This window comes from Mercenaria mercenaria, chromosome 7 (assembly GCF_021730395.1).
Source record: "Mercenaria mercenaria strain notata chromosome 7, MADL_Memer_1, whole genome shotgun sequence".
Taxonomy (NCBI): Eukaryota; Metazoa; Mollusca; class Bivalvia; order Venerida; family Veneridae; genus Mercenaria; species Mercenaria mercenaria.
The window spans coordinates 43699725-43727042 of NC_069367.1; the positions used below are offsets into that span (position 1 = coordinate 43699725).

General features: G+C 33.8%; 1 protein-coding gene across 5 annotated transcripts in view; it reads right to left on the bottom strand.

Moving 5' to 3' along the window:
- Window positions 1-5618: 5618 nt before the first annotated feature.
- The window catches only part of LOC123555880 (uncharacterized), a 45881-nt gene continuing 24181 nt past the window's right edge, over window positions 5619-27318 (bottom strand). For all 5 annotated transcript variants that reach the window (XM_053548294.1, XM_053548291.1, XM_053548293.1 and 2 more), the window contains exons 2-8: window positions 25259-26082; window positions 23570-23770; window positions 16781-16862; window positions 14469-15276; window positions 11408-11495; window positions 10582-10659; window positions 5619-10058 (exon numbers count right to left, since the gene is read on the bottom strand). In XM_053548294.1, the coding sequence (XP_053404269.1) occupies window positions 9661-10058; window positions 10582-10659; window positions 11408-11495; window positions 14469-15276; window positions 16781-16862; window positions 23570-23770; window positions 25259-25751 (2148 nt within the window). In that variant the 5' untranslated portion in view covers window positions 25752-26082 and the 3' untranslated portion in view covers window positions 5619-9660. The remainder of the gene's footprint in view (window positions 10059-10581; window positions 10660-11407; window positions 11496-14468; window positions 15277-16780; window positions 16863-23569; window positions 23771-25258; window positions 26083-27318) is intronic.

The window sequence follows — 27318 nt, forward strand, 5'->3', positions numbered from 1 at the left end:
CCTTTTGGACTTAGAAAATTCTGGTTAAAGTTTTACATGCAAGTTACTATCTCCAAAACTAGTGCAGATATTGATTGAAACTTCACATGTGTCTTCGGGGTTATAAAACTAGTTGATAGCACCAAGTCCCATAACTCTGACCTTCAGTTTGGCCAAATTATACCCCCTTTTGGACTTAGAAAATTCTGGTTAAAGTTTTGCGTGCAAGTACATACAGCTAATACTAAAAGGCATATAGATTTGAAACTTATTTTTTTCTTTTTCTAGATCAATTACTAACCTCACTGGGTCAAGTCCCATAACTCTGACATGTATTTTAGGTAATTTATGCCCCCTTTTGGACTTAGAAAATTCTGGTTAAAGTTTTACATGCAAGTTACTATCTCCAAAATTAATGCAGATATTGAATTGAAACTTCACATATGCCTTCAGGGATATAAAACTAGTTGATAGCAGCAAGTCCCATAACTCTGATATACATTTTGGTCAAATTATGTCCCCTTTTGAACTTAAAACTCTTTTGATATTTAACCATTTTGGGTATTATTTTCCTGCTTCTGGGACAATATTTCGAATAGTCGAGCTTGGCTGTCTTACGGACAGCTCTTGTTCTTCATTTCAAATAGAACTTGTTAAGCATCATAAACATTATGTAGACATGCGCATTTTTTTGTGTTCAGTTGTTTAAGTTATACATTTTTTTCTTAATAACATTATTGCGCCGTCGTTATACTAAATTATTGAATGAAACTTCTTTTTTCGACACCATTCTAGTTCGGTTTGCAACCTCCGTGAAGGAATGTAGTCAAACTATACCGATAAGGGGAAGAGTTTGCTTACTTTTGTAGCACAACTTTCTATACATAATTGTGTATTAATCATATATATAATACTTTTATTTGTGTGAACATGCATGAATTAGTTATACTGCAAAATAAAACAGTTATTATTAAATACTTTACTTGTTGTCCCTTTCATCCTTTTTATCGTTAATAGCAAAGTCATTCACAGAAGATGCTGTATATTAACACATTTTGTTGTGAATATGTTCTACTTTGTTTAATATAAAAAGTTATTCTTGGAATTTGTGTAAACAGAAATCCTTCATGAATTCTTGACAGTACTTGTTTATTAAAGCACTCGATGAATATGTATAATATGTAGTTGAAGAACTAAACAATAAATGATATTGGTTCCACAGACGTGTCCTGATATGTTTTTCAAAACATTCTGAGATAAACCCGAAGGCGTCCAACGTAATGCATATGTTTTAGCCGTCGATTGTCCTATACTCATCAATATTGCACCCAACTAATCTGGCAATATTTTCTCAAAATTCAGACCAAAAAAATTCACAGATGCCAGCATTACATATCGACATTTCAAACTTTAACAGGGGGAAAACACCCTTACTCCTACTCACGCTGGGAGCTTTGCGTCTCTCTGGTGACACCTTCTTCCTAAACTATTGCTTCGCTCCATCAAATAAAGGTATTTCTGGATCCGGACTAGCCTGGGAAGCCGTTCATAATTAGTGTGCTTTGTCAGAAGAAATCCTGCTTACATTAAAGATCCCACTTAATTTGCGCTAATTAGTGATAACTGGCATTCATCGAGTTTCTGATATTGTCAATTTGCAGATAGAAAAAAAAGGTAAGAAATTGTCAGACTGGATTCCCAGGCTAGATCCGAACCTGCCCTTAAGGTCGATGTTGGACGAGGGATCTAGCAAAGTTTTACAACATTTAAGCTTATCAACGACGTCGGCTGAGGTCATGCAGAGATAATGAAGTTGTTCTGTTGTCAGGCTTAAGATGCAGGCATACTTAAACTCCAAAACGACGGTCATTTTTGGCATATAAACATTTATTTCATACAATAGAGCTCCATCAGGTTCGAATAGTTCAAATGGCCGCGATATGAATTTTGTACGGTAATCATTTCTGCGTACAGACTGAAGGATTACCACTAGCGGTTTCATAGCGGGGGTTCTGTTTTTGTTCTGGCTCAATAATATGTTTGTTTTTTTTCTCGCTCACAACGCTCGAAAACGTAAAACGTTTTATCTCTATCACACAGGTAACTTGTTTTTTGTTTTTGTTTTTCTTTTGTTTCGTTTTTTGTTTTTTGTTGTTTCTTTTTTATGAAAAAGTATGCATTTTTTCTCGCTCGCTATGCTCGCACATTTAAAATCTGACAAAGTTTGCATGAGCTCCTATAAAGCTCTTTAAAATTTTTATGTTAGTCCTAGGTAAACTCTCCCCATAAAATCCCCAGGAAACGGGCTCAGAAATTCCGAGATACTCGCGCAAGAATAAGTCTGACAATTCATATGACGTGAGCATAATTTGCATGTTATTTGTGTTGATTTTGTCACAAAACCTGTCCTTTGTCAATAACAAATAAAGTACCCCGGAACGCCCGGAATGCACCAGATGGATCCATTGTTCTAATAGTTTTCCGGGGGATCATGCCCCCTGCCCCCCTATTTGCTGTACACTTCAAATATTTTACACCCCCTCTTACACCAAATCCTGTATCCGCTCCAGATTACAATATTCAAAAGACGTAATGGAAGTAAGATTTTTTTTTACAAAGTTTGGAACGATAACGCTTTTATCATATTGAAAAAAGTAAGATAGTTCAACGAAGCAGATAATTTAGATTTCATTTCAGGTTGTAGAATATTTTGAAATAAAAAACTTGATTACTCTTAAAATAACTATTGACTGTACTATTAAAATTGTGTTATTGGATCTATAAAATCTGCCGAGAATGATAATCGGGATAAAGAACTCTCCCTTCAGGTAAACGGCGTGAAGAACTATCCTTTATTATATTTGGCGGGAATCGGACACGACTTCCCCGTGCAATATTAATATTTATAGTAACTAAAAAGTGGTCCGTCATGTCAACAAAGGACAATGAAAACAATCGTTTAAAGCATTCTAAAGTATATTTTCAATCGTAAATCGTCAGCCTTTAAAAAAAAGTTTGGGTAATTTAAAGCGTGGCAGGAACTAGATAAAAATTATATGTCTTATCTGTCTTTTAATACATTTTAAATGGACTCCGCTTGTATTTTGAAGCGGCCCTTGATTTTGAAAAAAAAAACATGACCAATTCTTATCAAATTCGTCATCGTACGACTTATGAAAGAGTCGTAGTCGTCGTTTGATTATCTGGTCGAATACTTCGTTCCAAGACGAATCTATTGGTGTATACGTGTATACTTTTTATAACTTTTATTCAGTAACTAACCCGCCAATCTAAATTATTTAGACCCACTATTTTTCCGATAGAATGAACCTTAACGACACGACTTGTAAGAAATAATGACATAACAGAACTTTATGTAATAGAAAGAGCAATGAAACTCGAGGGTAAACGATTTGTACTCGGGGGGCGTAGCTCCCGAGTATACCCGAGAGTTTTAATGTTCTTTCTGTTTTGTATCATAGCCATCCATATATGGTAGTTCAGTAGGCGTTCCACATTGCCATATACAGCAGCTTAGTGAGTACTTCAAATCCTTGCTTTACAAATGTGTAAAGCTCAGGTAAAATGAACCAATGCGAGCGCAGAAAATCAATAAACTGCACGTCGCTGTCAGCTGTTAGAGACACGCCCATACACGTTGGCATACTTTCCTATCCAACAGTGCGGTAACTAGCGTGCGGGTATTGTATCATAGGTCGGTGTTTTTTCTTAACAAATTTGGTGCAGGTAAATCGTATACTCTGAGTACAGGGTGCGGTAACTAAAAGTGTGCAGGTATTTAATACCCGCACGCTAGTTACCGCACTGTTGGATAGGACAGTATGCCAGCGTGTCTGGAACAGTAGACAGTGAAGTGTATTTTATTGATTTTCTGCTCTAGCATTGGTTTATTTTACCTGGGCTTTACACATTTGTAAAGCAAGGATTTTAAGTACCCATTGAACTGCTGTATATGGCAATGTGGAACGCCTACAACTACCATATATGGATGGCTATGATACAAAACAGAAAGAACATTAAAACTCTCGGGTAAACGATTTACGCCCCCTCGTACAAATCGTTTACCCGAGAGTTTCAATGCTCTTTCTATTACTTAATTAAGTTCCTCTCCACCATTACCAGACATGTATAGTAATGCATTATTATTACATACAGCCAGAAGGAACTAGTATGTTCAGTGATCAACAATATGATACTTTTTAGTCACATGATGAAAAGTATTTAAACAAACATGGGTACTGAACAATCTATTGTCTGCATTCATAACAAGATACTTAATGTAGATAGAACATCTTAAGCAACAATGAATTCATTATCAGAATATGTAACAGGTCATATTAAGTGAATGCGATATTCACATAAAATGCATTTTCTGTCAGACAGCGGTGTTTTTCTTTGTTTACAATGTCAATATTTAAATGACAAAAGTACTATTGTAACTAACCAATACCATTTCGGCGAAATATTTTCCTACGACATTTTATTTGGACATTTAGATGCCTCAAATATCATCTTTAAACTCTTTAAAGAAACAAAGAGATTTGTTACATATGTCTTGTCTTCAAGATATTTAATGTAGATAGAACATCTTAAGCAACAATGAATTCATTATCAGAATATGTAACAGGTCATATTAAGTGAATGCGATATTCACATAAAATGCATTTTCTGTCAGACAGCGGTGTTTTTCTTTGTTTACAATGTCAATATTTAAATGACAAAAGTACTATTGTAACTAACCAATACCATTTCGGCGAAATATTTTCCTACGACATTTTATTTGGACATTTAGATGCCTCAAATATCATCTTTAAACTCTTTAAAGAAACAAAGAGATTTGTTATATTAAGATACATGCTTTGATATCAACTCATTCTATCGTTAATTCACACTAACTTCAAGTTAAATGGCTACTTTCCCAGCATGTAATGGTAGATGAAGATCCACCATTCGCACCCCAATCAGTATTGTATCTAGTTAACAACATCTCTAGAAAAAAAAGTCTTATTAAATTTTGTCTAATTATAAAGAATGGAAAATACCCATTTCAGTAATTTGTGCTTTAAAATCACAGTATTTCTTCTAACTTTTGTGATTATCTCGAGAATAAATAAGGTATTCAAACTACCCCCAACCCTCTTGCAATATATGTATAATTTATGCACGTTTTAATGTAAATTAAGGCTGCAAATCCTTGCAAAGCAAATTGTCCCTGATCAGCAAATGCTGCTCGAAACCACTTACTGTCGTCTTATTTCAGAAATCACTTCTTAACTTTCTTCATCACAAAATTTATGGATGTAAGTGCAGCCAAATAGTTGCATTTATTCTTTATACATGCACATCTAGACTGGTTTCTTTAAGAATTAACCTTCAATAATTTAAACATTAGTGTAAATGCATTTTGAATAAGCATCAAACTAGGGTGATTGTTTGTGGTCAGTAAATGACTCCTATTGCTTTTGGTGTCAGTAGGTCAAAGGTCAAGGTCACATTACTATTACTGTTGTATTTATTGAATAAAAGTGATAGGATTGTTGAAAAAGATATGAGATATAACAAATACAGTGATTTAATTATATCATTTTATGTATTCTGTTATCTCAACTTAATTTCAAAAGTCAAAAAAATACACCCAAATGTCTAGAATTCAGAAACAAATGTACTTCGTTACAAGGTTGGGAAACCATGACAAAAACAAATAACTTCCTTATCCTGTAATACCTTAGGAAATATATATTTGGCTTGATATCTGACCTTATGTCAGTGAAAGATTATTAATGGTATTTGCTAGTCGTATAAAATACTACTTTACAAGGCTTTTAATTTTATGCTAAAACAGGTAAAATGTGTATCCAAATACCGGTAGAAAAAATAAGCATATTAAATGGTTAGAAAAACACCAGTTTTAATGTTACACATGAACGTATACAGGTAAAATCATTAAGGGAAGAAATAAAAAATGGATTCAGTGATATTTTCTTCAATCTTTATTTAATTCTCATCATTGTGATTACATTTAATAATTGTAATATATAACAAGGTTAACAGCATAAAAGTACAATGTAACTCTAACATTGAGATATAAGAGATGGCTGACAATATCACAGCTATTTATCGTTATTTCTATACAGGTTTACGGAATAAAACCGAAGCACCACTGTTAACCATATTACATTTTGACTTCTTTACTACGATATTTCTAAAACAATGAAAGTATTAAAAGATTCTTCTATACACGAATATGATCGAAACCCCCACAAAAGAGCACAATAATTATAACTGGCCAAACAATAGAATCGTATAATTTTGTAAAGACATCATATTTTGGTACACCACTGCATGTCTTGCATTTAGTACTAAACAAACCTAATGCACGACCGACTGGAACTCTTAGCAACAGATTAAACAGTAACATCGTTATCCAAAGTATATCTATACACAATGTTAATCTGATGTATTCCACACACAAATCTAAACTGGGTGTATAATTCTGACTTGGGTAAAAATGTACATTACTTTTACAATCATTAACATTCGTGTCATTTTGATAACACCAGTCATTTAAAGCATTTAGTAGCACTAATCATCAGCAGACTCAGACAATAACACAAAGTGAATCAAACCTACAATCATTACTGAAAATATATGATTTAACAAGAACAGAAATATTTTATATTCATCACAAAGAATGCGATAGCCACAATTAAAACAAAAATACATTATGGACCTTTGTTACGTATTTTTGTGACTTTTTAAAAACAGTTATATATAAAATTATTAAATAAATGAAATAATTTATTTGCACTATTTTATTTGTTGAACCTTTAATATATTATTAACAAAGCAGTTTTCCAAAATGTATGTAAATAAACAGTAGAATTATGAAAGATACTGCCCAAAAATATCCAGGAGCCCCTAGAAACTATATAATAATTGTTTTTGAACCTACGTGGCAGAACACTCACCCCTTTTAGTTAGAGTTCGAGTTTTGCTCAATTCGTAAAGTGAGGAAGTAATTTAGCTGACTTTCCTGAAAGCCGATATGCTCACATGTGCATGTAAAATACCCCATTCGATGGGAATATAGGATCTTTATCCAACATAAAAAGCTAAACAAACAGTCTATGACACTGTTAATGTAACTTAAACCCATACTGCGTCATAAATTAACATTTGGGTTAACGCAACAAGGAAATAATTGTTTATTTTCAGTAGATAGGTATATGTTAACAGCAGCGGATGATACAGTGAATTTCTCTTATCCCATCTACTAAGATAAGATACATGTAAGTTTTATTAGAGTCTCACTTTCCATGATACAATATACATATACTATACATTATTAATTAACATAGGATTTATCAAGGAAACCTTTTTTGAAATAGGCATACGAGAGACTATTATTAAATTTGTACACTTTCTATGTTTAAAACACAGTAAAACAAGTACTGTTTACCAAGTATTGTATATCAAAATAGCAAACCATACTACATATTTCTTTCTCTATCTACTAATAAATCTATTACATATCTTTATCAACAAGCCACGTCTATTTTCGGCTCGCCTAGGCGGGACGATATTACGATAGGAATTTTGCTTCAAGGTTAACTATAATTTGACATTCAAGGCCCATGAAGGCATCTGACATATAAAAACAATAACACAAGATACAAAACTGGCAATACATAGTATATTGCAATGTATTTAACATGTGGAGAATGAGAAAATTACATGTGATAAATGAGATAATACCGACTACATTTTTTTGCAAAAAATTGAAAGCTTCAACAGCGTACCCTTACTATCACTGTTCATAGCATAGAAAACTTAATATAATAGAATTTGGGTGCTGAAAATAAAACTTATCCAATTTTTTTCTTCTCAAGTCATTAAAGTCATTAAAGTGTGTGCAATTAAATAGACAATGGAATTCATCACCCAAAAGATTTAAATTACAAAGCTAACAGAACCTGAATTCTCTGGGTATAATAAACCTGTCCTTTTCAATAGGTAAGTTATGGTTAATACATCTTAATTTAAAAACTACAATGACAAGATTAGTTTGAAGAATTCTGAAGTAATTTTCAAATGAAAAGACTTGAAGATAATTCTATAGTTTAAACATTTACTAGAGTTTTCAACAACTCTACTCCAATTTTGTACAAACTGATCCTTCAACCTATTGCTAACAATACTCTTGTCCAAAAATCTGACATATAAGACAATAAAAACAATAACACAAGATACAAAACTGGCAATACATAGTATATTGCAATGTATTTAACATGTGGAGAATGAGAAAATTACATGTGATAAATGAGATAATACCTACTACATGCATGCTAACAATATTTTTTGCAAAAAATTGAAAGCTTCAACAGCGTACCCTTACTATCACTGTTCATAGCATAGAAAACTTAATATAATAGAATTTGGGTGCTGAAAATAAAACTTATCCAATTTTTTTCTTCTCAAGTCATTAAAGTCATTAAAGTGTGTGCAATTAAATAGACAATGGAATTCATCACCCAAAAGATTTAAATTACAAAGCTAACAGTACCTGAATTCTCTGGGTATAATAAACCTGTCCTTTTCAATAGGTAAGTTATGGTTAATACATCTTAATTTAAAAACTACAATGACAAAATTAGTTTGAAGAATTCTGAAGTAATTTTCAAATGAAAAGACTTGAAGATAATTCTATAGTTTAAACATTTACTAGAGTTTTCAACAACTCTACTCCAATTTTGTACAAACTGATCCTTCAACCTATTGCTAACAATACTCTTGTCCGAAAATCTCGGTACTTGATTAAAAGTTTTTCGCCAAGGAAAAAATTCATTGCATCGCTTAATAGTAATATGAAGACATTCTCTCAAGAATAAATTATCTTCGGCAAACCAGCTGCAAGGCTTTATTGTCATCTGAAGATCTATCAGGAATAAAGTCCCATCGCTAGACCAGCTACTCTGACTAACTGTGACCTCTCTGTCTCTTTGACTCCCCGGTGAGGTTCAAACGCCGATTCAACTTTCATAGAATTAATGTTGTCTAATGGGCAGGAATAAAGTCCCATCGCTGGACCAGCTACTCTGACTAACTGTGACCTCTCTGTCTCTTTGACTCCCCGGTGAGGTTCAACCGCCGATTCAACTTTCATAGAATTAATGTTGTCTAATGGTAGAGCGTCCGCCTATAGTGCGGAAGGTCGCGGATTCAATCCCTGGTCGCGTACCAAGGAATTGAAAATTCCAGTTGCTCCCTTAATATGCTCAGCGTTATGCGAATAGAACAGGCTCTTCTCGTAATCTAGCATGAATGAGATGTGGAGACTAATGTCTAAATTAAACTGGTAGACTTTGTTTCAGGATTCACGTGGAAATAATTTGTGTAAAAATAGTAATTTTGTATTAGATATAAGATCCAATACATACTATTTTCGTGATGATTATACATATAATGGGGAGTAACCGTATGAACTGTTGTAATCGATGCGCGTCGATAAATATTTCTGGCAAAATCAAGCAAATCCTCATATCATAAAATTACATTTGAACGAACTTTCTTAAAGTTAAAAACTTGTTAAAGTAACCATTTTCACGAAATTTAATCGACAACGGGCCGCTTAATAGTTTTTTAAACAAAGAGCTGAGCTTGTTACAGTTTTAATTCCATCATCCGTATATTGTTTGCACCGTGATCATTTGCAGCATTTGCGTTTGTATCAATGTTTAGAGACTGTAAAGTATCCGAAGTTGAAAGTTCACCGCGTGGAGGTGCTTCAACAACATTCTGTCCGTTATCAGAGATTTGAATCTCATCTCTTTTGTCTGGTACCTGTATATTTTCTATCAACGATTTTAGTTTTTCAGCAATACGTTTTTGTTGGCAACGTTCTAGGGCTTGAATGAAATCGTTTGTTACAACTTTTGGCGTTGCTTGTCTCCATCTAATCATAAGCTGGTACATAGCCTCTTGGGATTTGTTGTGCACCTCAAGAAAAACATTTGTCATATCTGCTTCAACCGACTGAAACAGTGCAGAATTCGTATCCGCTAAAACAAATTAAATACTCCATGGTAATAAAGAGATCAGTTAAACTACGCATATTTTTACAGTGTTTGAAAACAGTAAAGACGAAAATCCTTGTCTCGATGTGGCATTAATATCAAGATACCCTAGTTATACCTCACAGTATCTCAAGTATACTCATTGACCAAAATTATTTGTTCGTATTTTCATAAATATATACATTTTACCTATTAAAACTCAGTATCTAACTTCAAGTTTTACTTTTGATTTACAAATACTAACAAATAAACGAACTTTCTAAACATAGAAAAAAATACACAAATCTAGATGCGTGTCCGTTTAAATAGCATGGAGCTCAACGGGTCCTGCAAACAATTCAGAAGGAAAAGTTTGTATGAGTATTTAAAGTCCATCACTAAAATACACACATAGATGCAACCTCGCCCTGATTTGTAAGCGCTGACAGTATTATGTATTAGTGTATTTCAACTAGTAATGGTCGTAACGGGAAAAGGCTTTAAAGACAATAAAGAAGTGAAAGCTTACCTGTCAGTCTTCTGAGGAACATTTTGAACTGGTCCCATGGTACAATACGACACACAAGAAAGATAACTTCTCGCCATACTGGAATTGAATTCAAAACTAAGCGGTAATTTGAATATGATAACAGGATGAGACAAAATCTGTGATGATTTGCTAAACTAGAACAGTTGATTAGAGCAGTACGCATTTAAAGTAAATAAAAAACTTAAAAGTGCAATCTTTGAGCAGCGTTTGCTGTGTACTGCAGTATTAGACTTACTAGGGCCTCATGTTCACAAAACATTTTCAGTCTCAGCTGAGTGTTATGGTGAAACTCTATACCTAAATTGCAAGTTTAAAAGATGATATCAGTCTTTAAACTGAAATGTAAGTTATTTATATTCTATGGTTGCTCAGAAGGTTCCATCAACAGGATGTTAACATTAAGAATCTTCCATAATTCTTTAAATAGGAAGCTGTCTGAACAAACTATTACTAGTTTGGACATTTAACATTTGATATTAACATTGTGGATTAAAAAATATGCAAAGAGAGGATTTATATTCTTGGATATACTAATTTCAGTTGGATTCTCTGAGGAATTTGGAATTATTGTCGATTGGATTTAGATTTGAACAGAACAGGATTTGGACTATTCTTGCATACTGAAATTGGACTTTACAGCTAGTTAATATTTTTAAGGTATTTGAATTGTTACTTTTCAAGATAAATTCGGTATCGTTGATAGTTGCTAATTTTCTGTTACTTTTAGTATTTTAAGTAAAAAGCAATTTTTACCATTAAACTTAATCTCATATTGATAAAACGAATGTGTTGGACTTAAACGTACTTATCTCTTCTTGACAGGTGTCATCCGATCTATCCTCTTCGGAATCTTCGCCAGTATAATTTCTTACCTTTGATTCATTTTCTTCAATCTAGAAGTATAATTTTGTCATCTCATTAACGGTCAAAGGCCACCAATTCAAATAAGTTAAGGGAACTAACTGGGAAAAGGTAGTCATGTACGTAGGATTAACATCAGTGATTCGGTCAAAAAGTGTGCTTTCCGTGGTGTATTAAAAGAAAGATCCATAGTAAATAAATACTAGTTAATTCTTCCTTTTCTGCGCATTTTCGTGCAGATCGGGTGCCTTAATCACACTTTCAGACTGCTAGTCTACATGAAACGTGATGTTTTTCATATTCATACTCCAACGATGGCAAGTTTTTCAGATCGAAACTGAAAGTAGGAGTTACTTTGTTGACAATAGCAAATATGTCTTTAGGGTAGCAGACCGCCAGTGAGTGGCATTTCACTATATTCAACCTCTTGACTTTCATTCAAATTATTTCGCCAATTTATGACAGAACTTTCATAAAATGTAGGCGTAGGAAAAAGTCATATTCTTAAATGATACGTAATTCAGATATGCATTGTCCGTTTTTAAACAAAGGAATTTGCATTAATGACATTTAACCTGACTGGTCATTAACGTAAACAAACCAAAGAAGTGATTTCATTTCAAAATTCAAACATTTTATTATGTTTACAGTTTTATATTATACATTTTGACATTTTGCTACATCTGATGTGTATCGAAAAACGTTTTCTCCTGTCATGTCAACGATGTAAACTGGGAGACATCATTCACGCGAAAAAATCCTCCAAGTGTCACTATTCGTATGTTTTTCGTCAGTTATTTTTGGTGAAACTAAATTAGTTTTTGAAGAAAATGCGATTGGATATACATGCTTCAATTAATTAATATAACGTTTGCTTCTTGAAGACATACTATGCTGATCTTTCGTTGAAATAATTTATAATTACTTATTTATTTACATCTAGAAAACCGTCATAAAGTACATAAACCTAACTAAATTACTGTTTTTAAAATATAAAACATCTTTGTATACGCCTCTGAAGATAGTATCTTATTGTCGAAAGTTAGTTTTTCCCCTGTATAAAATTTTTACCGATTTTATTTTTAGATATACTTTTTTTCAAAGTATTACAACTTTTTACATGGAAATCTTGTTTTATGCTAATACATTTATAACAATACCTTTTCATAGCCGAATTCGACTAAAATTTACAGTGGAAATAGTTTAAAACATCCCATTAAAGATGGTTTTGACAAAAAATAAAAAATAATCGAGATATTTTGAATATTAAAATTCTTATTTTCACACTCAGAGTTCTTTAAAATGATGTATACCAAGAACGGTAAATTGCCTTAAAAACAAGAGGGTCATGATGACCCTGGATCACACACCTGAGTAATATGAGCTACATGTTTCAAATGTCAAACTGATGCTAAAATATTAAGAAAGTAGGTCAGTAGGTCACATTTATGGTCACTGAAAGTCAGTTTTAAGATCGGTATGCAAAACCTTACATGTCATCCAAATTTCAAGATTGCATCTTAAAAAACAAGAAAGTAGATCAGTAGGTCAAATTCAATGTCCCTGAAATTCAATGCTTAGATCAGTCTGCAAAACTGTACATGTCATCCAAACTTCAAGATTGCATCTTAAAAAACAAGAAAGTACATCAGTAGGTCAAATTCAAGGTCCCTGAAATTCAATTCTAAGATCAGTCTGCAAAACTGTACATGTCATCCAAATTTCAAGGTTGTATCTTAAAAATCAAGAAAGTAGACCATTCGGTCACATCCTTGGTCACTGATAATCAGTTTTAAGATTAGTGTGCAAAACTGTACATGTCGTCCAAATTTCGAGACTTTATCTTAAAAACAAGAAAGAAGGTCAGTAGGTCACATTCCACATGACTCAGATTCAAACTTGACCTAAAGATCAAGTTTCATTAAAATAAGATCATAAATGTGGCCTAAAGAGTGTTAACTAGCTTTTCCTTTGATTTGACTCAGTGACCTAATTTTTGACTCCTCATGACCCAGATTTAAACTTGCCCTAAAAATTATCAAGAACAATATTCTGACCAAGTTTCATAGAGATATTGACATAAATGTGGCCTCAAGAGTGTTAACAAGTTTTTCCTTTGATTTCACCTGGTGGCCTAGCTTTTGACTCCAGATAACCAAATATCAAACTCGTCCAAGATTTTATTGAGGGTAACATTCTGACCAAGTTTCATAAAGATTGGGCCGAAATTGTGACCTCTAAAGTGTTACCAGTCAAATTGTTGACGACGGACGGACACGGGGCGATCACAAAATTCACCTTGAGCACTTCGTGCTCAGGTGAGCTAAAAATTAAAGAAAACCTTGCTACAGAAAAGGTAGATCAAACAGTTGTTAGAGCTGCATTGACAATTAAATGGTATTAAGTAAATGTTACCTAATAACAGCTGTTTGTATGTAAAAACTTCCAGTTTTTCAGTGCCATTATACATTCATACTGTGTTATCTTGCCCATGTGTATTATCTTAAACTTAACTCATAGTACTGTTTATACAATATAAACACCAACATGTTCATTTATGTCTACATGGTGCTATTTAGTAATTGTTCATAATTATTTTCACGTATGTAATTGGGCATATCATATCTTTAAGAACAAGTTTCTGAGAAGAACATTTTTGTACAGTGGCACAAAAATTTTAAAACCAAAAAAGCCAACCTTTCAACCATTGAGCAGTTCAATGCTGCTGTTTGAAACATTAAACATAACATCACCATAACTCCGCTCTTTATCCCTGTTTTTATATTTTAGATCACTAACAAACTTTCCATTCCCTTTAATTTGGCCCGATTATCTTTTATTCTCTACTCCTAATCTTTGTGGCTTGACGCGCATGAAATGTCTACGTCCCTGTAATTGAGCAGACAGTAACGGAAGATAGGTATATAGATAAATCTTCGCAATCCAAATTCAACTAAAATCTTTGAACACAAGTATGTTAAAATGTATCAAGTGTCTGCACTTACCCTTTGGGCTTTCGATACATCATCTAATGGGGACACAGGGTTCCTTAACTGTAAATTTACTCCGCCAGACCGAAAGGAACTTCTAGGGGATACTGCAGCAGCGTCTGTACTTATAGGAGCATTTTCACCGCAGCTATTTGATAATGACTCGTTCTCGACCATTTCATTAGCAGGTACTACTTTTCTTTCTACTGGTGTTTCAAGGTCAGTTTGCATGGTGGTTGCGTCGCCTAATGGTGAGCTTTGGCGTCTAGTACCTTCTGACTCCCATTTTTTGTCATGGGGCACTGTTAAGTCTTCGTTTTCGTCCTCAAACTGTATTTTGCTACGTGGGTCCTCTTGCTGCTGACTTTCTGTTCCGCTTACTTTAACAGTACTATCTTCTTGTAATTCGCTTACTTTACAGTCCGGGATCGGATTTTTGTCCTTTGGACCAGGTATATTGATCTTGGTACACTTTTCTATTGTTTGCTTGGGGTAAACATATTCATTTTTCGGTTCATTTTGGTCGACTTCGCTGCTGGCAAGTCTATCGGGATTCGTGTCGTTTTCATTACGTGGCTGCGAATCTTCGTGGCTGCGGCTTCCTTGTGAATTGAGGAAACTATTTGTTGATTCATTTTCATAATTATTTTCATTTTTATTCTTTTGAGATATACTGTTGTTGAACAGACTTCTGTCTTTAGGAGTTTCAACGGCACCATTTAGGTTACCAGGTGTGTCATTATAACCACTTCCATGACCACGCTCTTCACTACTATGTGATAAATCCACCTTGAAAGGGTCAGAATTTTTTTTCCGTTTCCGCCTTATATAGAAATACACATTAAATTATTTTAGGAAAAATGGTATAGATCTAAAACCAAACATGCAAATTTAGTGAATTTATATTCCCCGCGGTATAATTTGTTTTGTGAATGAGGGGAGTATATTTTGAAAGATATTCTAACACGAACCGATTCAGTTTCCTATTAAACAAAGAAGGCTAAAAATTGTCAGTTTTTTACAATCCATTTTTCTGACGTTACAATTATTACGTCATTGTGTCAAACGGCATAGCGGCGCGTTGGAAAATAAACCAAAACAGACGAATATTTGATAAAAGGCATAAATAATGCACTTAAAAATCCTTATCAAAATAATATATCTTACTTAGTGGTTTGCTCTTGAATAAAATCATTGCTTGTCGTTCAGATGCGTATTATTATATCACGAGGGCTCGTGATTTAATTCCTTTGCATCTAAAACTATAATGATTTTATTAAACGTCAAATCAGAAAATGAGATATATTATTCCTTCATTTTATTTACAGATACAAAGGTTATATACAATAGGACCGTGCAACGGTTTGTTTGTTCCTTTTTTAAACTACAATGACACATTCACCACTGCCCTATAGTAATATGTAGTTGTATTTAATTTCGTTAATTACTTCGTTATGTGGGAATTTATGCATTGTAAAATAATTAAAGGGCAATAACTCTGGTTAATAAAGATATCCAGACGAAATTGCATGTGCAACTATGCCCTATAGTAATCTAAATTTGTGCAAACCTTCATGAAGATCCATCAATAGGTTACTTAGTCGATAATTCCTATTTTTTTACCAAATTTCAAAAGGAAAAACTATGCGTGAGCAAAGGTCATGTGCTAATTAATAATTATGTGAGGTTTAGTGATTCTAATTCTAGCATAACACTGCTACTCTTGTCACTTTTCGTTTGAATAACAGGAGAGAAAACGTGTAAACAGAGAGGTTCTCGCGTTTACGTGCTGGTAAAACACTGATTAATAATTATGTGAGGTTTGGTGATTCTAGCTTTAGTACATTTTGAACCATAAGCACGGACGGACGGACAAACGCGCGCTTGTTTGGACGGACGAACATCTGGCCGGACAACGCCAAAACAATCTCCCTCTACATTTTGCGGGGATAACAAAAATTGAATAAAGATACATAGCAAAGATATGACAGTTATTTTAAGCTTTGAATCCAAAAATTAGAAAATTAAATTGTAAACGAGATTTCTAGCGGTTCTTGGCGGAAAAAGGGCTTAAAGAGCCTATGAAGTATGAAAGTTACATAAAACACACCTTCGGCAATTGATCAATGTAACTTTTATTGTCAGATGGCTATTTTTTTCATCAACTGCTCGTTAATATTTTATGAAGCTGACGGACAATGTTTGTAATAATGAGAAAAATATATTAGAACTGTTGAATCATTATTTACTCTAAATGCAAGACTTAGCATGTCAAATATTTAACTGTCTGGGTCGCCAGAAATGTTGTTGAGTGTATAAATGATTACCTGCAGAAGAGAAGTGTTAACACCACCACAGCTACTAAAACAGCGGCTACAGAAATAACTATCGCCGAGATAATACCAGCATCTAAAGATAAACATGCATGGAAAATATAATGGCATATATATATATATATAACTATAATATATATATATATATATATATATATATATATATATATATATATATATATATATATATATATATATATATATATATATAAAACAGTAACCGCAAGAAAGCAAAAGATGCATATAAAAGCTGAAATAAGTTAACTAAGCTTTGTTACTACGTTTACGACATAGATATAAATAACACAATTACACTCTAAAAAGTTATATTTACCTCTTTGAAATACCAGAAAACGTTGAAATGAATGTTAGATATTAATATATACTAATCATATATATTTGTCCCTCTTATAGTTAGGGAAAAAACACGTAAAATACGATACACACAGATAATAAATTGCGTTATCAATGACAAATCAGGAAGGTCTAATACGTATCAGTTGTTCCAGGACAAATGTAAATGACTACGGTTAATAATCAAAGCGCTCAAAGCGCTGATGGTGGCTGCTAATCAATGTGTAAAATATTACAAAGAAAGTGACATTTGAGGAATTCTTAATATAAACCTGAGAAGAACTTTTGTGGGGGTGTAGGGGGCAAAATATTCAGCTTTGGTTTCAAAATTAATCCTTTTTTCATTGCCAGTCATGAAGCTTTTTCTACAAACCATTCAGCTTTTAAGATTTCTTTCTAAAGCTTTTGGACAGTGCCTATCATTAATTATATACACACTGATTTAGTCCTTATCGGATAACTTTGGTTTTCACGAGATTTTTGTGGAAGAAAACAGCATAAAACATGCACCACAAATGCACCTCAGAATTTCAGTTCTGCAGCCAGTGTATTTAAGAGGCGCATTAATTATCACTCCATCTGTTATACTCAAAAGTCCGCTAGACATAGCAGCAGGCTTCGCAAAAATGTTGGACATTTAAGTCAGACAAACTTACAACTTCAGTCAGACCGAGAAAAAAAGTCGAAAATTAAATTATGTAACTGGCGAAACGAAACCGTTTTAATTTTTATACATATTTGTATCAATCCAGACATTTTGAGCCGCACCATGAGAAATCCAACATAGTGCGTTTGCGACCAGCATGGGTCCAGACCAGCCTGTGCATCCGTGCAGTCTGGTCACGATCCATGCTGTTCGCTTTCAAAGCCTATTGCAACTAGAGATACCGTTAGTGAACAGCATGGATCCTGACTAGACTGTGCGAATCCGCAGGTCCATGCTGGTCACAAATGCACTATGTTGGTTTACTCTTGGTGCGACTGAAGTGAGCAGAATCTGTCTTAAAACAATTCAATTTTTAAGTTGGTCAAATCTGTTATCCGATGGCTTGCTTACAGTCTGACATATTGTCGTTTCAAAAAGGCGAGTATTAATATCATCGGTGCGCACGTTGATAATTCGTGTTTTGTTAGACGAAATTGTACCGAATACATGTGTATCTATGCATTAATATAGTATCTTACGTTGTACATTTGCTGAAGGAAGATTATCCGTGTAGGGAATATTATTTAGAAAACATACATGTCTTTGATTCTCATGGCAGGTCACATTGCAAACAATATTGAATGAATGTTAACTGAATATTCTTTTGTTTTGTTCACTCTCGTATTGCAAAGCATGATTAATTATATTTTGTTCTTAATATAACGATGAACTGTACATGTTCAAGTTATATCAATAAATTACTGTCCTGTTCTGTACTGTTCATAAATCATCTTACTAAATTAGTGCGCTAATTAGTGTTAATTGGCAGTAGCAACGCCTGAGGAAACCCGTATCACTGCTGATTATCGATTTCCTATAAATAGCCTAATTAATATGTGGTCATATTTTCGAGTGTTTGAAACAACAACGAGACAATACTGTCTAAAATTCGGTAACATTCTTAGATCACTAGGGTTGCATTAATATAATATCTTATAATTTGATAGCTATGACTGACGAACATTTAAGTTTATTCTGACAACTTGCTGGAAAAGCTATGGTAGGTACAAACTGGTATTGTATATGGACCGGAAATGTTCGGAAATTTTTCCGTTGAAATTCCGTTTCTATTTTTAGCCATGGATTATCTGTAGATGTATATAATCTGTAGATTATTGCTATTAGAAGCCATCGTTCTTTATCAAATACAGTCTTATATTCCGGGAGTTATACATGTCACAATGCGGTTAGGAAACATGTTTGAATTGTCAGTCTGGATTCCCGGCTAGGTTTCTACCTTTTCTACGTTATAAGCTACGTGACCTCTAGGGCAGTACTATGCAATAGCTAATCAATATCATCGCTCAGTTCAGGTGTCATGAGGTCAACGTTTATTCACGTGATCATAAATTTGCATATTTGTATTCATACACGTGGTTGTTTTAATTAAAACGTTGACTTCAGTTTGTATTGATTTTAGTTGCGGAATTTACATTAAAAATGGTATTAAGGCATATATTGTAGCATTGCATATTCTGCACGTTGTGTAGATAATCATTTCCCTGGAAAGCCTGGACCTATTTTTGGTTGTGTTGTTAGGATGGTCTTAAGAACTGACAAGAATTCTCAAACAGAGTATTCTTTTTAACACTGGTGGCAGCAGCCACCAAAAACTATTGGATAATCATAAAACTGAAATATTTTTATAAAATGTTTCGAATATAAAAGCATGTAATTCATATTTACAATGTTAAGGTCAGTAAATAACTTTTTGTTACATTTTTAAAAGCGTCACGGATGCTATATAAAGTGTTTCGCCTGAACAATACGCCACATTTACTTCTAGGACATAACTATCGAAGCACTGTAGTAAACCTATTTTTATTCATAGTTGTTCTCTTAACGAGAAAAGTGAATCATTTATATTTTCTGTAAATGTACGCAAAAATTAGATAAAAGTAAGTTGTTACTCTCTCGCCTGATATGGATTTCCTCGACAGCGTATATCCCGTATCCTGTCACCAACAAGCAGTGTAACAAATATGAGCCGCGCCATGAGAAAGCCAACATAGTGCATACATTCGCGCAGTCTGGTCGGGATCCATGCTGTTCGCTAACGGTTTCTCTAATTCCAATAGACTTTGAAAGCGAACATCATGGATCCTGACCAGACTGCGCGGGTGCGCACTGGGCTGGTTTTGATCCATGCTGGTCGCAAATGCACTACATTGTATGTTGGTTTTCTCTTGGTGCGGCTCAATTATGTCATGATTTCCATTTCATTATCTCTTTTTAAATATATAGAGGATACTTGATTGTTTTGAGTGAATATTATTATGGAATAACGTTATATCTCACTGAGAAGTGAGAAAATTTCAAATATTTTCACGAGCACGTAGCGCGAGTGAAAATGTGAACACTTTCTCACTTCGAGGTGAGATATATTCAATATTCAATATTCACGAAAAACAAATTTTCGTTTTATTTTATGCTCAATTACGTTGAGATGTGCATTTTGCAACAATTCTTAATCTCAGCGCGGGAAACAGACGCGCGTAAACGGACATGACGTCAAACGTGTTGTGACGTTAGAAAGACGCACACAACATAAAGTTCCATTTTATTTTAACGTTATACGCATAACGTTATTTAATTAAATTTCACTCGTGAACACCATAATTTCGTTTTTTCACTTAGGGGTCCTCTATTTCGTTAAGGTGGAGTAGCACTTTGTAATTTTTCTACAACCCGCATATGATTTTGATATCATAATAAAGCAGAAGTTACCCCCGGCATAAATGTGTAACATAAAGTTCCATTTTATTTTATTTTTATTGCTGTATAACGTTATGAAATTCTCATTAAGTAAAATAATTTGAACTGTGAAATATACTATAAAGAACAATGTGCCACTACAATTTTCATCCTGTATAAGCAAATAATTTAAAATTCAGGCACAATGTATGAGGGGGGCGGAGCTATATCTCTCACAGTGTGAACATACAATACAGTATTTTATTAGTTAGCATAAAATAAGATAAAGTTACGCACTGAACACCCCTTGTTTAAATGTAATATTTAAGTTTCACAAAACCAAAATAAATAAACATCAAATATATAGTATACTAAATTGTTAGTTAGGCTATATACTAGCTTGAAATACTTTACAAGTAAGCTATCACTTTGAAATATATTTACCATAACCTCAAGAAAACTGCTACAATTTTTAACTTAACAATTTTGGAAAATTTTCTAAAAATCTCATTTCGAAATATTCTGCATTTTAATCTTATCTTTTTTTCTTTTCTTTTCTATTTTTTTTTTTTTTGGCTTCTACACATATAACATTATGAATTCTAACAATGCGACCGGTGAAACCGATAGGTGCATTGATAAATGTATTTTTAACGCCACATAAAACAGTTCGAGCAGTTGCTTGGCCTTTCCAAAAATATGTTCACTGAGAGAAACAAAAAGTAAAAGGCAGACATTTCTATCTTCTAAATCATGTACCACTCTTTCCCTACCGTAAATTTCCGTATAGGTTATGGATGTTTTTTTACGCCAATTTCGATATCGAAAACAAAATATTACACTTGAAGAATGTCCTTTGCTACGCATAAACCCGAATTTGCAATGGAATGTTAACTGAATAAAAAATTTACAATCGTAAATGATAATTTCATGTATCCTCTTAAACCTTAATTATGCGTCGCAATAAAAAACTTTTAACCAAATTTTCTTCAATAAGATAAGAGATTGATTGATGAGTTCTGCGCGCAAGTGTGTGTGCAAGTTTGTTTTTAGATAACATCAGTCATCCATATTGGCGACTCTATCTAGAATCTAATAGTATTTTTTACTGGATGGAGAGGGTGCGTCGAATTCACGGCCACTAGTTTTGTGCTCGCACAAATAGAATCAAATATTCTTGACGTCCGTGAATGGTTACAGTCGTAGATTATACAAGTGACCATACAGTGGCAATACAGAAGTCCTCTACCACTGGAGAACTTTGTAAGTTTATTAGTGTTCGTTCCTTGTGGTTCTTGGCAGCAGTGTTAGGAATTATAAAGGTTCAAGACATTTAGAAGCTATTTCTACTTAAGTTTCATTAGTGACCTGACCTACAAGCATAGATCATTTATCTTAGTTATGGAGCGGAAACAATTTTATTTGACCTTCAATAGTGACATTGACCTTTGACCACCAACCATAGATCATGTGCACAACACACAGTCTAACCATGGGGAACATTTCTGTGTAGAAATAAAAAAATCCTTCAATATAAATCATATATAAAGTTAAGGAGCAGACACAAATTTTCACTTGACTTTAAACAGTGACCTTGAACTTTAACCGACAAGCATAGTCATCATTGGGAACGTTTATGTGTATTACTAAGATAATCCATCAATGCATATAAATGTTATGGAGTGGAAACAGTTTTTACTTGACCTTCAATAGTGACCTTGACCTTTGACCTACAAGCACGTGCATAATTCACATATTGCTCTCTATTCACATACCAAGTTTTATGAACATAGCTCGAATACCTCTTGAGTAATTGCAGGATCCAGATTTGCGGACGGACGGACGAAGGGCATTCCTATAGTCCCCTCCGGTTTTCCGGTAGGGGACTTATTACACTTATGACGATTAGAAGCGTTACCTTTCACAAACCAGGAAAATAACGTAGGTGTAGTATAAAAAGTCCGTTATCTGCATAAAACCAACAAATACGAAATATGCAAATTAACATACTCATGCATACTTAGGTCATGCGAAATTGATTATTAGTTCGTCAAACCGACTGTATTAAAATTTCACTCGCTTGCATGTCGGAAAAAAAGTCTTCGAACATTTGTTTTGATTGGACGACCAATTAATAACAGTAAAATGTTGAGCAAACTGGGTTTAACGCTACTTTTATTTATAAACTAACCCTGAGCTCTTAAAATATGAACCCCTTTTGTGGTCAGGTCTATTTCTAGACAGAATATTAGATTTCAAAGCAATTCACTTATATACGTGGAAATCAAACCGCCCTAATTTAAACTTCTTTTCTATGTTAGATGTTATCAATGTGTTTATTGGTCAGCTTGTCATGTAAAGGGTATAAAACGGATGCAATCTTGACAAATGACTACCCGGGACAATGTCGAGACTTTTAATAGCCGAGTGAAAAATATCTGTTTAAATGTCACTTGCATTCATCCTAAAAAGTAAAAACAAGACAAGAAGTGCCCTGAGATTCCTTCTGCAAGAGCAAAGTTACAGGCAATGACTTTGTTAAAATGCCCTGTTGGAACTCTTTATGTTGTAGTTTAATTTTTTTATCGAAGTTTACATGATTACAGATGTGCACCAAATCATTGCTCATACATTTGACATAAAATGTCATTTTTATTTACAATATACTTGTTGTAAAACAGATTAGTTACCATATTTCAATAATAACCAAGACTGCCCATATGTTGAAACTGCTTGGAGTTTTTTCTTCAAGATTCCCTACATTAAACAGTTGAAAAGATATTATCTTTGTCATGCACATTGGTATTATTTTGAAACATGTCGGTCGTTTTATAAGCTGAAATTAGTCTACATAAAAGAATTATCCAGCTCATTTCATCAAAAATGCACCCGCAAGGAAAACAAAAAATTGCGCGCTCTCGCTCCATAATTTTTCGAAAAAAAAAAAAATCCGACAAGCTAGTAATCAATTTGGCATGACCTTAGAACTATCAGAGTAGGAAACATTCCATGCTTATAAAAAATAATACCTGGACCCGTTGACAAGTTCTTTGTTGTTAAGGGCCGCTGAGGAAACTGTTCGCCGCAAACCGCGTCATGCGTAGCTGTACAACTGGCGATTACTGTTGTGTTGCATATAGAACATGGTTTACAGTTGCCGAAGGAAGAATTGTCCGAATAGGAAAATCCTTCCCTACATGGTTTACACTTAGTATCTTCATATGCTGTTCCTTGACAGAAAAAAACAACAACAAGTGAATGAAGTATTACCATGCAATACGAAGTCCCCTACTGGAAGACACCTATTTTTCTCTATTGTTATTTATAGTAACAACAAAGGGAAGTTAACCCTAAAAGAAAAACTGTATAATGTAAGTCCACAAATAACTCTTTACCAGATAGAGATAAGTCAAAACACACCTAAAATTGGATACAACATGCATGTTATACTAAGAAAAGTAGTCTCGATTTTTCTCTACAGCCAGTAATAAAACAAGTTACAATATCAGTTATTTTTTATGCACGAAGAAGAAATGCTCCGGACAAAGTCATTCTTGAATTTGACATTTGACCTCTAAGTGTGACCTTGACCTTAGACCTGTGGACCTAGTTCTTGTGCAAGACAATCCCACTCATGGTGGTGAACATTTGTGTCAAGTTACATCATAATCCCTCCACGCATAAAGAAGAAATGCCCGGCCAAAGTCGTTCTTGCACCTGACCTTGTGACCTTGACCTTAGACCTAAGGACTTGGTTCTTGCGCATGACACTCCATCTCATAGTGGTGAACATTTATGCCAAGTAATATTAAATCTCTTTAAGGGTTGTTGAGTTACAGACTGGACAGGAAAAATGCCTTTTTGGCCTTTGACTTCAAAGTGTGCAGTTGACCTTTCAGCTTTTGTCCCGGGTTTTCCGCAAGACACGTTGCCTCATCCAGGGGAATATTTGTGTCAAATGATATTTAAATCCTGTTTTACATGACAAAGTTATAGATGAGCATGTGTATGAGTATATATATCATGAGGAACATTTGTACCAAGTAAAATTAAAATCCATTCATGGATGGCATAGTTATGGACCAGACATGAAATTGCGGACAGACGAAAAGACGGACGGAATGACGGGCGGAGAAGTGTATAGTCCCCGAAACTGGTTTCAATCAGTTGGGGACTAATAAATGAAAGTTAAACCTAATAGCATATAACTTGATTACAACGATTGACGTTGTAGAATAAAACACAATACTTTTTGGCATTTAGTCAAATATTATTGAATATTTGAAGGTATACCTTGATAAACCTGTTGTGTCATGATGATTAACTGTCCGTTTAAGTTCAGAAAAGAGGTATTAACACAAACTTTTAGCTTACTCCTCAATCCTATCACATTAATATAATTATGTTTGTATGAAATGCATATTTGGAAATAAATATTGTTTGAAAGCTTTCTGTTGAAACATATTACATATTAAAAATACTTGTTTAAGTTATTCTACCCAGTTTAAATGGAAAACTTAAATCAAACGAAATTTCAACAAATTTTATTATAGGTAATTCATCTTTAGGATATATTATATATAAGAAGATAAATAATGTAGTTACGCAAATCTATATATGACTGTGTACACATAAATGCTATTTCTAACCGTCTTCTTAGAAATCTGATTTTTTTAAAATTATTTATTTAATATCATTTATTTAGTATCTTAACATACCTGTTTCAAACATTCCCTCTCCTGGTCTACACTTACTGTGTGGCTTGCAATGTCCTTCATCAGGATTCACTGCACCAGGCTTCGTTTCATCAGGCTTCGGTGCATCATGTTTCCAGAAGGAGCCAGCTTCACACTGGCATTCTTTATTACTGGTTGCATTACAGTGTTTAACTATGACTTGTCCAGGCGGACAGAAAGGTCTACAGCTAGCACATTTTTTAGAGTTATCACAATAAGGCTGGTATTTTCCATTTCCACAACGCATGCACCTTGCTTGTTCATAGTTCACAACGCAGTCTGAAACTTTAAAATATCCCGGACTGCACGGATAACACAGATGACCATTTCTGGCTTCGTAGGTTTGATCACAAGTAAGTCTTATACAAAATAAACAGTTAAAACATACTACGCATGTCACCAATATCAAAAGCCATCTTTTTAACATTTCCAGGAGCGGGGTACAAGTTTTATGGTTGAAGAGGGTCAGGTTCATGAAGACGCCCGAGGTATAATTCCCGGAGTACTTCAAATCAGATAAATATTAAGTTTTCAAACCTGACACGAATGTTTGACCACTAATTTGTCATATTGTCGACCTTATTTTTGTAAATTATGATTACACCTAACTAGTAACGTCTTCCAAATTTCAACTCAAATATCATATTATTGGCACATGTTTAATACAGATTCCGTGCAAACAATTCTCTCGAACCGCCTATGATTTCACAGGAAAAAGACGTTTAAAGTTCTTTTTAGCAATTCTGTTGATGTAGAAACGTTTCATTGTTATTCTTGTATTGTTTATTCAGTTGTGGAAACATACTCTGAAAGTACAGAAAATAAATGACATATTATGATAGAAATAAAAATATACAATGTAAAAAATACGTTTTTGAAAGTTTTACGGTCTAATACTTCTTTTATTTCCTTGCGTATATATTCATTATTCCTTCTCTTGAATAAGTCACACTTGACTGAGCTACTGATACCGAAAGCTGTTGTCATTACATGCTGGCCAATAAAACTCCGTGACCTTAGTAATAACCTCTGACGTTAGACTATTCTTTCCTAATTGAGGCGACTCTCAGACTGAACGCGTTCCGTGGATTACATATTACTAAACCCGAGGATGTTATTTCCTCCATTACTGAGGAACATAACATACATTCAGTCGACCAGATAGACATATATCATCAAATTTAAATGTTAACAACTAAATATTATCGTTACCTTGAAATGCATAGTTAATATATGAAAACAAACCTCATTGCGACCCTCTAATTACGCGCAACAAATTCACGCATCGAATCGTAATTGATTAACCGGGTTAATGTCTTATTGCCGTATTTACTCTACTGAAAGTGGTAACAGATTTAATTTGTTGTTGGATTTAACAATTTATGTTAAATTACTAGCGTAAATACTTGAATTTTTTTGGTTTAAACATATTTTATTCGTCTATATACTGCTACATGAAAACATATTGAACACAACAGAAATGACAAGGATTAAGCTGAAAGCAAATTAATGCTTATTGAAGCTTTTTCCAAAAATTTTTTTTTGGCAGTATAAAACAGACATTGCAACCAAAGTTTTACAAGATGATCATTTTATATTTATATAGATATGCCCTAGAAGGAACTTATGCTGTGCTTTAACTTGTAAAACATTTTTTTTCCATTGAAATTTTCTACTCTCTCTGGCTTTGAACTAAATAAGTTATTATCGCGGGACGCGTGACTGGAGGTCAAAGGCTAGATTATTTTTAGATATTACATGATAAGGTCTTTTTTCAAATTTTTGGTTTCCCAACGAAAAGGTATAAAAGTTCTTATCAGTGCTTACCTATCCTATATCACGTCAACTGTATTTAAAATATTCAATCAGTTCGATACTTATGGCTATTTTAAGGTAGTTTTGAGCGGTCGGATATTTTTTTCTACAATGTAGAAGGTGCTTAGAAAATTCGGCAAATCAAAAGATAGGGTCGTGTGCTTGATTCCTTTCTAAACTGGTTAAAAAATGGACCTCACACAATAATGGGAGTCAATGGGAAAATC